Source organism: Ambystoma mexicanum, chromosome 11 (assembly GCF_040938575.1).
Source record: "Ambystoma mexicanum isolate Mex_15411 chromosome 11, UKY_AmexF1_1, whole genome shotgun sequence".
Classification (NCBI taxonomy): Eukaryota; Metazoa; Chordata; class Amphibia; order Caudata; family Ambystomatidae; genus Ambystoma; species Ambystoma mexicanum.
Window position 1 is genome coordinate 307,369,216 of NC_090934.1, and position 13,108 is coordinate 307,382,323.

The following is a 13,108-nucleotide window of genomic DNA, read 5'->3' on the forward strand; positions in this document are numbered from 1 at the left end:
ATGTTAACCATACTTTTAAGAATAGTGCATCACACATTCAAGATCAGTAACAACTTTTGTAACCGTTCACTCTTAGAATTACAGTTACCAAACAACTCTATACAAGTAAGTAACTTTAACAGACTTATTTTCTTTTCTAGGCAGAAGGCCCAATCCGTTCAAAGTCTTTTCCTTATTTTTGGAGCATGAGTGTTCCCAGTGGCAGAAGGGTGGTCACTAGGACCAGTGACCAACAGGTAGTTTCAGAATAGGTTCTTTAGTAGCAAAAGTCAGAGTTCCATAGGAAAACTGGGCTAACAGGTGAGTAGTTCACTTTAGAGTTAGAAGAGGGTCCAGGCGCTTCACAGAAGACACCCTAGCAGGATTCTAGCAGTGGGACTCCGCACTGGATGAGAGGCCTCCCCATCACAGAAAACAACCCACAGCTACACAGAAATACTAACAGGCTTAAGGTAAGTACATGCCCAAGCAAACACAGTACCTCAGCATTGAAGAAGATTCTGCAGCAGGAGAACTTCATGGTCTGCAGCCAAATACCCGGTCAATGGATTGCTTGTCGTGGTGATAAGGAAACAAGACCTCAGGAGGGACTTTGCAGCAGGGATCGACAAAGGCAAGGTTGGAGGGCAGAAAGTATTCCTATTGTCCACATTACGTGGGAAATGCTGCTCGGCCCCAAAAATAGGCCCCTCTGCACCAGCCGTTGAGAACGTTGGTGTGAAAGAGCCCGTCAAAATGGCCGCCTCAGACCATGTGGGTTGAAGCACCATTTTGTCACTTGCTGAGGTGATCTGTGTCACAGGTTTCAGTGAGCCAATCGTCACCACAGGTATTTCAGGGGCTTTTCTAATAATTGTAGCTTGTGACAGGGAACCTCGGCAGAGCCGGTACTAGCATATCTAGAGCTAGTGAGTTTCTTTTGATTCTGTGGAAGAATTAGCCCCTCGTGAGGAAAACTCAGCAGGGCCGGTACTTGAAGACTTGAGGCCTTTGCCCTACTTCTCCCCCCTCAGCAGGATTGGTTTGACCACAAGATGGTTTGTGGGAACGCTTAGGGTCACAACTCGTAGGAGGCCCCTCGATCTTGTCGGTTTTAATTATAGCCCCTAATCAGGGATCCTCAGGGATAACCCTGGGACCTTTAGTCACTGTACAGGAAACCTCTAGACTAGGCTCCAAGTTTAGTTCCAGAATTATAAACCTCAGGAATAACCGCAGTCAAGAATTCCCCAGAAAAGTTGGGCTTAACCTTAGCCCCAGATGGGGAATAGCCTGTCTTGACAGGGGCCTCGGAGCAAACTCCAGAATACAGGTTAGACCCCTTTCGGGGCCCTTCAAGGAGAACCGTGGTACCAGAGCAATTGGGGCCCTCCAGGAACAAGACGACCACGGGAAGGAGTCCCCTGGCCGGGGTGCCCTAAAAAAGGAAGTAACCTACTGGACATTTCCTTTTTTCGTCGATGGACTACTGTAAATGTCGAGGAGGAAGCCGTTGGAACACCTCCCACCTGACAGGCCTACGCTGGAGTGCCCAGAAAGAGGGAGTCACAGTAGAAGCAAGAGTCCCACCGGTGTTCCGGGCCCAAGCATTCCAGACAGAAAGGGGATCCACCCTCGCGAAACATTCACACGAAGCACAGGAAACAAATCCCAGATGCTCTGGCTTAGACAGAGGAAAAGACTCTGGAACCGGAGCAGGAAGGACAAAGGACCCAAAAAAAATAAATGTCCCTACGATGCAAGTGCATCTGACCCTTTATGGCAAAAGGACTGGGGGAAGATGTGTGGGGCAGAGCTCAGGAAAGCAGGGCTAAAGTCACATGTGGTGGCCCCACGTAAAAATAAAAGGACAAACATTTTTGATGCTTCAAAAAGTGCTCTGGTCCTGTCCCGGTGGACGGAATGTCCCCAAAAGTATGGAGGAAAGGGAATGGGACGTAGGATTATTAGCTATATGGGAAGAAAGCGAGAATAATTATTCCTCGTAGCATGGCATTACAGGTTAAAAGTAAGGCCAAGGCTACAGCCTAAGGTGAAGGAGGTCCGCTCCAGTCTTTGTGGAAAAGAAGTCCGAGGAGTGGCGCCGGTGGGCAGAGTCATGGGAGCACATGCTCCCAAGGCCACGGCCCCAAGTGCATCGAAATGTAAAGGGGAAGACAATTTATCCGGTAAAAAGGGTTCCGTTTCCCCATCCCTAAAAAGGGACGCCCATAGAGTATGCAGAAAAGGGGACAGGACGTAGGATTATGACATTGTAAAACCTGAGGGGCAGGGAGTGTTCCAATTACTAGAAATATAGCATACGCCAGCCAACAATTGGGAGTGTCTCTTACTGAGAACAGACCAGGCCAAATCTGTTCTCTGGAATAATGCCCACGAGTGTCAGTATAGTATAAATGCACAATCAGATGAGCAAGGGCAGACATGTGCCTGTAGGTGCTTCAGTGTAAGAACTAGGTTTAATTTTCAAGCCAGTATGAATATAAGACTTTAGAACTGAAGAGATCTAACTGATACAAACACCAAAGGCAGCTAGGCTGCTTATGTATGGGGGAGGGCAGAGGACTGTGTGAGGTACTCGAAAAGGCCAAGGTCATGCATACAAAACTAAGTATAAGAATTCAATTAAATATTCTTCAATTGGTTGCTTATTAGAACCAAGACATCAGTTCTAAACCACCACAAAAAAGAAAAGATTTACTAAATGTGGCTAGAGAGACATTCTCTATTGTAAGCTCCCACAATGTGGCCTTCACCCCTGGAGCCCTTGGTTTAAGTTTGCACGCTTACCTTCCGAAAAGGTCTTGAGACGTGGCTCCTGAACTGGAATTCTGCAGGCATGTGATAGGCTCTTCCATCTCCCCCCTCTTCCTCTCCTCTCTGGTTGGCAAAAAGTAAAATCAATGTCCTAGCGCTTAGAAGTCAAAGTGGTGTGGAATTGTGCAATATATAAAATTCACAAATAGGTCACCTGCCAACTTTTCGTTTGCATGTGTACTGAAGATTCGAAGTGTGTGAAAGCCATTACCAAACTTCAAAAGGACAACAAAATACTCCCATTAACACTAAGTAGATCAGCGACAAAAGCCAAAACATAACTGTTTTTCAAGTCATATGCCCCATTTGAAGCCAGATTTGCTGCCATAAACTGAAAAGCATTTGAGGTGTGGAAGTGATTTATGTAGCATATTGGCACAGGCTAGCAAATACATTGCTCCAAATAAGACTGACGAGGAGCTAGATATTTTTTGAAGTTGGAGTGAAATTCTTTTTTTAAAATGTAAAAAAGAAATTCACATTCCCAGTGAGAGCATTTTAGGCAATTACAATTATATTTGAACTCAAAACATTCTCTCGGATTCAGCAACAAATTTGATGGACCTACAGGTGGTCACACCCTGCCTTGGAAGCCCAAACATTTGAGGTTTTCTGCAGATCATGCACTACAGTTGGCTTCAGGGCCGTCACAACAGGGCTCTGGGCGAGGTGGTGAACAAACTGGCCCAGACATCTCGCATGCAGAGGGGCCCTATTGTCACACCAATGCCAGCAACATGCATCTATGAAAACAAAGTGCGGATACGATCAAAGGTAGGTGTTAACTTGTTTGTGCCATCAGGCTAGTGTTCACCATTAACACCTCACATCACATCACCCTCCAGCAGCGACATAGTAGGGTGCAGTTTAGCTAAAAAAGGAGTGCGACAGGAGCACCCATTGCGCCCCTTTCTCGGCTGTTCTATGTACACAGAGGAACGCTTCACTGCCACCTGGACTCTGCAGTTTCCTTGAATGGCCTGGTCAGCCTACTTCCTGCATGATCTCATGCTTTATCCCTGAGAATGCGAGCACCCAGACCGCCTTATCCAGTGTTGAGGAAGCATGCCGAAAAGAGTTAATTTGTAGGCATTTCTTATGTGGTTTCAAGGTCACCAAATGGGTTAAGGGCGATACAGCAGTGTGTCTAGAAGTTACACAGCGGGGATGCCAACAGTTGCTCTTATGACAAACATTACATACCTGTAATAGTCTTTTTGATGCTTGTATCTGCTTAGATTCATCTGCTTTGCATAAGCCGGCATGTAGTGGTTGGTGCAGAGTATTAAAAGATTTGTTTACGATTACAAAAAGGGACCTTAGTGGGGTGTTTGTAATACTATCCCTTTCATGACATGCATTGTACCCAGGATCCTTCACTTGACGAGGAACTCAGATTGTGATTTTTTTCCCTGACCCGAGGTAGCATGAAGTTTACTGGGAATAAGATTGTGATAAACACATAAAACAGATTTTTTGTTGATGTTCCTTATACTCCAACAAGGCGAGGGAGAGAGGTGCATGTGAATCTAAACAGATACAAGCATCAGAAAGACTATTACAGGTATGTAATGTTTATCTTCTGAGGCTTGTGGGTCTGCTTAGAGTCACATGGTTTGCATAATCTAGCGAGTACCACCCGCTGGAGGTGGTTTGAAAGGAGGAACACAGAAGTAGATGCTTCAATGTTGCTTGTCCCACCCAAGACATTTCTGACTTGTGTGGAGACAAAGTCGTGTGTGCGGAACTTGGTTGCTGCCTTACAAATGACCCTGAGTGGTACATTTGCAATAAAAATGCCAGCATGTCCAATGTGGCATGTGCCATTGGTGCATATAGTAGAGGTTGATCTAATATGTAATACTACTGCTGTATGCTTTTCACAATCCAACTTGCAATTGTAGTCTTTGAGAGTGGATCACCTTCCCCTTCCAGCAACAAGCAACAAAGAACTGTTCCATTTTCCAGAGTGCTTGCGTTTGGTTGAGGTAGTACACTGCTGCTCTACGCACATCGTGTGTGAAAAGCTCTCTCTCCAGAGCTTTGTAGGTTTTGAAATAAAGCAGGTAATTAAAATGGATTGGTTAACATGGAACTGAGAAATGTACTTTGGTGAGAAACAGATGCGTTCCTTAAGACCACCTTGTTTTTGTGTATTGTGACAAAGATCTGCCACAGATAAAGCCTACAGTTCACACTCTACAAATAGAAGTAATGGCTAAAAAGGCAATCAGTTTTGTATAAAAGATCTTGAAGGCTTGCTTAATGTATTGGCTAAAAGGGTTGCCCCATGAGCTTGCTTAAGACATTTAAATCAACCTGAAGGTGGTTTTGCGATTGAAGGTTTAAGTCGCTTAACCCCTTCCATAAAGCCTTGACAATTTGAACCATCCACCATGAAACCTTACTTGCAATGCAATATATGCAGACAATGCTGCTAGATGGACTTTTAAGGAATGACTAAACTGGTGTCTAACAAGTATATGTAATTAATTATTTGCGAAGGTGTGCATTCAACTGGGTTGAAATTCAATTTTTTTACACCAAATCACCAACCTTTTCCATTTGTTAAAATAGTATGCATTTGGTTTACAGTCTCCTTTAATATTTGCATACATCAGTCAGGCTAATTAAGGTGGCCGAACTCTGACTTATGGAGCCAAGCTGCTAAATTGGAAGTCTGTGGTTCAGGATCTAGGATTTGGCCCTGGTTTTGTGATAACATGCTGTTTGTGCAGGTTATTTCTATTGGTGGGCAAATTGAAATTTTGAGGGAGTAACACGCTTGACGTGCCCACATTGGGGCTATTTGGACTATTGTCAAGTGTTCTGGTGTACCCTGTGGATGACTGTTCAAGAGTGGAGTTGGAGGAAAAGCATATGCAAGTGTCCCCAACCAACTGATCCACAGAGCATTCACCCCCTACTGCAGGAATCTGGAGGCGTAACTTATGGCATTTTGCATTTTCTTTTGTTGCAAAAAGAAATTGCTGGATACCCTAGCGTGCACAAACAGAGTTTACAATGTCTGCATCCAACACCCATTTCTGGTCTAAGGATGGATTTAGGTTTCCGCTTAGTGTGTCTGCCAAGCAGTTGCGTTCCTCCTGGAACATGTGATGCGAAATGGATCCCCATCTGTGGTGCCAATCCATATCTTTTGTGTCAGTGCGGAAAGTGTTTAGTAATGAGTCCCACCTTGCTTGTTGAGGTACAACATGACTTTTGTGCGGTCTGGTATAATCAGCACATACTTTCTCATCAACAGATGTTGGAAAGCTTTGAGTGCTTTGAAGATTGCTAGCAATTCCAGGACATTGTGTTTCTTGGATAGTGTGCATGAACCCATTCCTTGTGCCGTTTGGTTGAGAGAATGGGCTGCCCCACCCTGCGAGTGATGCCCCGGTTGTGATTGTGAAGTGTGTTGGGTTGACAAAAGATTTTCCCTGTAACGGGTTTCCTTGTGTCCACCACCATAGGGTGAAAATCGAATCCTTTAAAATCTACAGTAGATCGTCCAAATTGCCTTTTGCTTGAGACCACTGTTCCGCTAGCCATTCCTGTACTGGCAGCAAATACAGTCTTGCGTTTGGCACGATGAAGATGCATGAGGCCATGAAGCAGAGAAGACATGACCTCCCTGACTTATCTGCTGACCAGCCGTATAACAAGGGATCTGCTTCAGTAGATTTTGGACCCTCTCGGAAGGGAAGACCAACACATCTTTGGTATAGATTATAGCCCTAAGGAATTGCTTTGGTTGACTGGGGATAAAACAGGATCCCTTTTTCATTAATAGAAAAGCCTAGTTAGTGAAGATGTATAGTTTTCTACATATTCTGGTGACATATTTGTGTTTCTCCTGTTATGAGCCAATCTTCCAGATAAGAGTACACCGGAATGCTGTTTCTGCACAGGTGAGACTACCACTGCTAGTACTTTGGTGAAATCACGTGGAGCCGACAATTCCGAAAGCAAGTTCTTTTCACTGTTAGTGTGATTGATGTACTTTGAACCTTAGATATTTATAATGTGCTGGCAACAATAAAATATGAAAGTATGCATCTTTCAAGTCTTAACTTACCAAGAAGCTCCCTCTTCTGAGCAATGGTAGGACTTTGTGTAATATCCTGAACTTGAGGCTTGAGATCCTGAAGTTCATCAGTGGGCGTTCGTTCTGGTCTTTTTTTTTGGAACAAGGAAACCCACAGAATAAATACCCTTGTTTACCTGTGATGTGAAGGGTTGCATCACTCCCTTTTTCAGAAGTGCCTCCATTTCTTTTTCTAGAAACCGCTGGTGTTCTAACAAAGTTCTTCTGTGCCGTGGTGGATGAGCGTGCGGCTTCTCTTGAAATTTCACGCAATAAACATGTCTAACTGCGTCTAACACCCACTTATATGATGTGGTCCCCTCCCATATGTGGGCAAATTGTGAAATGCACCTAATGGGGTTATATGGGAGGGGGCCTGAAACTGTACGTCATTGCTTATAGGATGTTGCTGAACCTCTTGTGGTTTGGCTTCTGGCTCTAGCTCGCCCCCAGTGAAATTGTCTGGGGAATGAGGACAGACTGCTCCTTGTCCTTAGGCAGAGAACCACAAAGCTGTACCTGCCTCGGAGGAGTAATTTGGCTCTGTGTCCTCAAGTATGCTTGGCCACAAAAAATACGGCAGTTGGACGGCGATCCGGTTTGACTTTTGAATGGTTTGGTGGTCATTTTTAGCAGCTTCTAGCGCCTTGACCACAGCCTTCCTGAACAAAACAGTTTTCTGCAGGCATGTTTGATTAGGTTGCCTGTGTCTACTCTAAAACCAGAGCAACGTAGTCAAGTAGGTCTTAATTAGGGTTCCCCATCTTCGTGGTGGTGTCACCCAGCATTTGGCAGCGAACCATTGACCTTCCCATTTAAATTTAGTATAGCGCACAGGGGCATGGCCATGCCCCCTCCAAGGCCCTGCCCTCTGTGGCTCAGACAGGTTCCCCTTTGAACACATCAAACGCATACCTGGCTACGCTAACTACATATTAGCCCTCATAATACCAACACGAGAGGCAGGTGGTACGTATGCTAGATTGGAGACTATGGACTAGGATTACTGTTACTACGGTGAGTAATTGATTAATCAAATGTCCCCGTCCCCTTCCCCCATCCTTGTGGGTGATTCCAACAAACAAGAACATAGGGTGGAGCTGTGATAACCTGCCTAACATCTAGCACAAAACAAACACATTTTCTTCAGAACAGCCTGACCAAACTTCGCATTGTGCATGGAGCTGTTGTCCAGTGAGTAGTGATTATAGAAGGTCAATGGAGTGGCCCAAGTAGCCGCCATGCTGATGACATCCCAAGAAGCAGGTCTCTGAAACGCGATGGCTGTGGCCTTGGCTCGGATCGCATGGGCATTAATAGCCTCTGGAACAGGTCTGCCCATGGCAGTGTATGCCTACGAAATTGCCTGAAACATCCATGGAAGCCTGAGAGCAGGGCATGGAGCCCTTAAAAGTCACATGCCTCTGACGTCGAGAAGAATTTTGTCAGAGATAAAACTAGAGGACATGGAGGTCCAAGGAATACAGGGCCCTCTCTGTATCCGACCGCAGTTTTGGGAAGAACATCGGCAGGCAGATCTCTTGGTTCAGATGAAATGGATAGACCACCTTGGGCAAGAAATTGGTTGATTGTGCAAAATGACTATTTTGTCATGAAACGTGGTGGAAGGCTTGCACGAGGACAACAACTGCAGCTCACCAACATTGTGCGCAGAGGTGAGCAACCAGTAAAAAAACAGTCGTTCTTGTCACGAAGCGGATGTCCACAGAGGCCATCGGCTCAAAAGGCTTGCACTGCAAAGCTGCAAGAACCACATTCAGGTTCCAGACCGAGTGAGTCCTGTGCACCAGCAGTAAAAGCCTACACAGCCCCTTAAGTAAGGCCGCAAAAACACATGCTATGGGGAATTTGTCTAAGCCCCAACGGCTGCCAAATAAGTGCAAGTATCCACCGTAACTCCAGACCGAGCCAGGTGCGCTGAAGAAGCCAGTAAGTCATCCATAGGACAGGTGACAGGGCCCAGACCCTTATCACGCACCCAATTGCAGAACCTAGTCCATTTAATCTTATGCTGAGACAAGCGTTGAAGGCCTCCTGAATGATGTCCCAGTTGTCATCCGGACATTGAGCATGTTGAAGCCTCAGCTTGTCAGGAACCAAGCCGCCAGCGCCAGCTTGGCCAAGTCCGGATGTTGCACTGCCCAGCCCTGCTGCTTCAGGAATCCCCTGCTGGAGACCGGAAGGTGAACAGGGCCCTGGGAGCACAGCTGCAGCAGAACTGAAAACTAGGCTCTCGAAGGCCAGTTGGGGGAGGGGGGGTGGCATAAGCATGAGGCTGCAAATCACTGAAGCCCAAAACTTGTGTACAGTCAGAGAGCAGAGGAGTGGGCGGAAACACAACACAGGCAGCCATGCCAACAGATCTGGAAGGCATCTCCCAGAGATGCCCATCCTGCCAATAAAGCAAACTGGGGGCACTTGGAATTCAGAGGGGATGCAAACACATCCACGAACCATCAATGTTGGAACAGCGGCAACAAGGAGTCTGTGTGCAACTCCAACTCATAGGTGTTGAATCCCAAGCAGCTCAGCTGGTCCTCTTCTGCATTACCAGAACCGACCTGTCCCTGATGAGGGGCAATAATGCCTTGAGGACCAGGCCCACTGCCCTGAGCTCAAACAGATTGAAATGTAGGAGGGCTTCTATCCTGGACCATGAATCACATAGCCCCCCAGCCCAAAAGAGGAGTTAGTCGTCACCACCAGAGTAGACTTCGGTCAGGTGAAGGGGGCTCCCACTTAAATATTGCCATTCATCAGCGAAGATCATGCAATAGGAGCAGTGGTATTGGGATCCTGTCCGACTGAGACCACAACCGTCCCCTTCTCCTATGTCTCCCCTCACCCTCCTCCCCCCCCCCACAATCTCCTGATCGGAAGTGGCCGCCAGGTGGTGCTGGAGGCGCCTGGTCTTCAGGCGAGCATGCTGTACAGTACAGTGAGCACGCAGGAGGCCATCAAGCCCATAATATATTGGTACCACCATGCTGAGTTGTCCAGAAAGTGCCCCACTGTCTTGTGGAGGGACAGGAGCCTCTTGGCATTGTTGGTAAAAAGATGTTTAGAAAATGAAGTAGTTTGCTAGACATGAGTCCTCCATCCTGACAAAATGACCAATACACTATGTAGAACAAAATAACTAATCACGCCCTACTATTTAAAATGGCTTTCACAAGATACCAATCATGCTGTATTCCACCATTGTGGACAATAGTCCTTAAAACCATTTTAAAGCACTATAGTCACTAAAGCTGTGCAAATTAACAGTAACTCATGCTTCACTGGTCACAAAAGCACCAACCTATTTCACTGCCATAAACAATAAAACGTGCTAAAGTCTCTCCACTCCTCACTCAGCCCAATAATGTCAACACCCCGTCACAATCCGGATTCACTTCTCACGTAAAGAGATTGTTTGTCGCAATCATCCAACTTTCATATCACCATCCACTAATCGCAATCCTCGTTTTCATCCCTACACAGCAGGCTTGGCTATTTTTCGAAACCTGACAAAGCCTCCAACAACACGGCAACTATCGCCCGTGAATACTTTTCCAGTACCTCCACTGGAACGCATACCAGAAATAAGGTATGCTTAAACCAACTTATTTACCAATTACGTATGATCTATAATACCATTCAGGTATACTCACTGCCACCACTCCCCTTGTAGACTACTACCATGGATGCCAGAATCATTTAGATGCTTCTCTGAAACCAAGTCCTGTTCAACCGTTGACAGAACATCGTAGGTTTCCTATAGCGCAGAACGTCTCACATGGATTTCTCTATGTGGTCACTTATCTTTTCTCTGAGCCACTCTTTCCCTCCAATAGGCGTTCACTTGTCTTAACTACGTCCGGATGACAGTTCGGACCCTTCATCTGAACATTTCCACTCAGTGAAGGCTGAATACATCCCGAACCAGAAACACCTAAAAATGTGTCCACCACAATGACATACTACCAGTCTGACTGTAGTATTTGAAATCCACATTATATGTTACTAACCCTCACTTACCAAACTGTGATATAATAGCAGTTCTGTACAATTTATTTATATATTTTTTTGCTCCTTTTTTGCAAGCCAAAGAAGGCTTATATGTGATCTTTCAATTTCGTTGTTTTTTTCTTGCTGTGAACTGAACATTACTATGTTTGAATAAATCTAATTACATTCCACTCTTCTGTTGTGACCCTTAATAGCTAGCAATTACAACCTAGCTCTCTGCCTTTTGCAAACCTACCGTAGCTACACGGTTAAACTGGGGTAGCTGATGACTCTCCCTGATCTATGTTATATACGCCTTTGAGTCAAGTCCCCCCCCTTAACAAAAACCAAGGCCTTCCGCCCCCCTATTTTCCTTACTCTCCCAGACCTTCCGCGCCACCTGCAGGTCATCCTTCTGGAGGGGGATGCCGGACCGGATTTTGGTACACTTACCCAAGACCTTGGTTAGCACTCCCGTCTCCTGGGGGGGCTTCCTCAGGCAGAAGTGGCAAGTTGTGAAGGCCCCGAGACACAAGAGGCCTCAGACACAAGAGGATACAGCTCGTCTTGCACCCGAAACAGAAGCATTGACCTCTGATCACTGATAGGCACTGAACCCTCAGCCAGCTGGCCGGTATTAGTAAAAACCTGACTTACAACCTCAGAGCGAGCTGCGGTAGGCTGAATGCCCTAGGTAGTCAAGCTGGATCTAGCAGAGGACAGACTCTTGGAGGTGGTACTCTACAATCCCTTGCCCCTTGGGGCTGAAGAGGACAAACTTTCTCGCCCTTCAAGGACAACCCGATAGGGCCCCTGAGCCCCTCCATTTGGGAGCTGGTAGCCTGGACGGCCTCAGGTTGTCCCCCATTAGAGTCCCTGAGCCCCTCAGCTTGGGAGCTAGTAGCCGTAGAGGACTCGGCCTACCAGAAACTGAATCTGGGGAACCCCTATACGGGGGATGGAGTCGCTGCGCTGTAGAGCCATGCTGAACGGAGGGCCTACCTTGTCTTGATGAGAGGTCCTGGACACAAACGCCTTAAGGTGGGGCGGAGGAGAAGTGTGAAAGATCTCCCTCCACTGCGACAACCGATTCTGGCCTGTGACCGAGAGCCCTGCAAGCCAAACATGCATACCAGCGGTGGTTGGGCCCCATATACACAGAGTGCATCAGGATCAAAGGCCGGGAATGAGCGGTCGCATGAGGCACATCTCGTGAATCCTCCAGCAGCGGACATGTGCCGGGGAGGAGATGCACCGAAGGGAAGTTAAATAAGAATGAAAAAACAGAAACGAGACGTCAGTGGAAAGATAGTCTGTGCGCTGGCTGCCAGATCAGACACTGTGTGCAGAAAATCAGGACCGAGTTACACCCCCCCCTCCCCACAAAACACTACTAAATTTAAAGGGGATGCTATATTTTTCACTGCCAAAGGTTACGGTACAGTCCCCATGGTGGGGGACGCCCAATAGGACAGAGGAAAGGGGATGAGAGATACGAGTAGGTAAAGGATTGCTCCAGGGTGCAGAGTCTCAGTGTTGAAGGCAGCGAGCAAGTGTGCAGACTGAAAGCATTGCAGCAGTGTTCTAATCAGTGTTGCAGCCCCAAGCACTCCAGGCAGAGTGAATGAGGATCCACAGTAGCCACAAATCCAGCTCGAGAAAAGTCTAGCAGAACTAAAAAATATGAGGTTATTAAAAGAAAGAAAAAAAAACAAAAGTACTAGGGGCACTGCATCCAAGCTCCGTCCCGGCCAACACAGATGGTTCTGGTGTAATGAGAGTGGTGTTGGTTCCTAGAGAGTAGTGGCTGCGTGTATATACGGCCATCAAAATTGAGCCATTTTTTGCTATGCTCCAGTATTAAAATTACTCGAGCAACTGTTCTCCATAATTAGTCAGGGTTGTGTGCTAGCCCCATTATTATTTTCATTATACATAAATGGGACTATAGGATGCCTTGGTGGAAACACTGATTTTATTAGGCTAGGGACGAGAGCTCTACCTGTCCTAGCCTATGCAGATGACACGTTTTGCAGGCATTGATCAATGCCTATACCAGATTTATGAATAGTCTGGATCTTAAAGTAAACACTGAACAATATGCGGTTATGGTTTGTCAAAGAGGGAAGAGATTGAGCAAAGATGTTAACAGTTGTATTATACCAAGTCTCAGAATTTGACTACCTG

At 46.3% G+C, this 13,108-nt stretch overlaps 1 protein-coding gene across 16 annotated transcripts in view; it reads right to left on the reverse strand.

Annotated features, from left to right (window-relative positions):
- Window positions 1–13,108, reverse strand: part of PUM1 (pumilio RNA binding family member 1) — a 1,312,543-nt gene that overhangs the window by 1,128,274 nt on the left and 171,161 nt on the right. For 10 of the 16 annotated variants that reach the window (XM_069623038.1, XM_069623027.1, XM_069623031.1 and 7 more), the window contains exon 4: window positions 2,791–2,880. The exons of the other annotated variants lie outside the window; for them this stretch is intronic. In XM_069623038.1, the coding sequence (XP_069479139.1) occupies window positions 2,791–2,880 (90 nt within the window). The remainder of the gene's footprint in view (window positions 1–2,790; window positions 2,881–13,108) is intronic. 16 annotated transcript variants of the gene reach the window in all.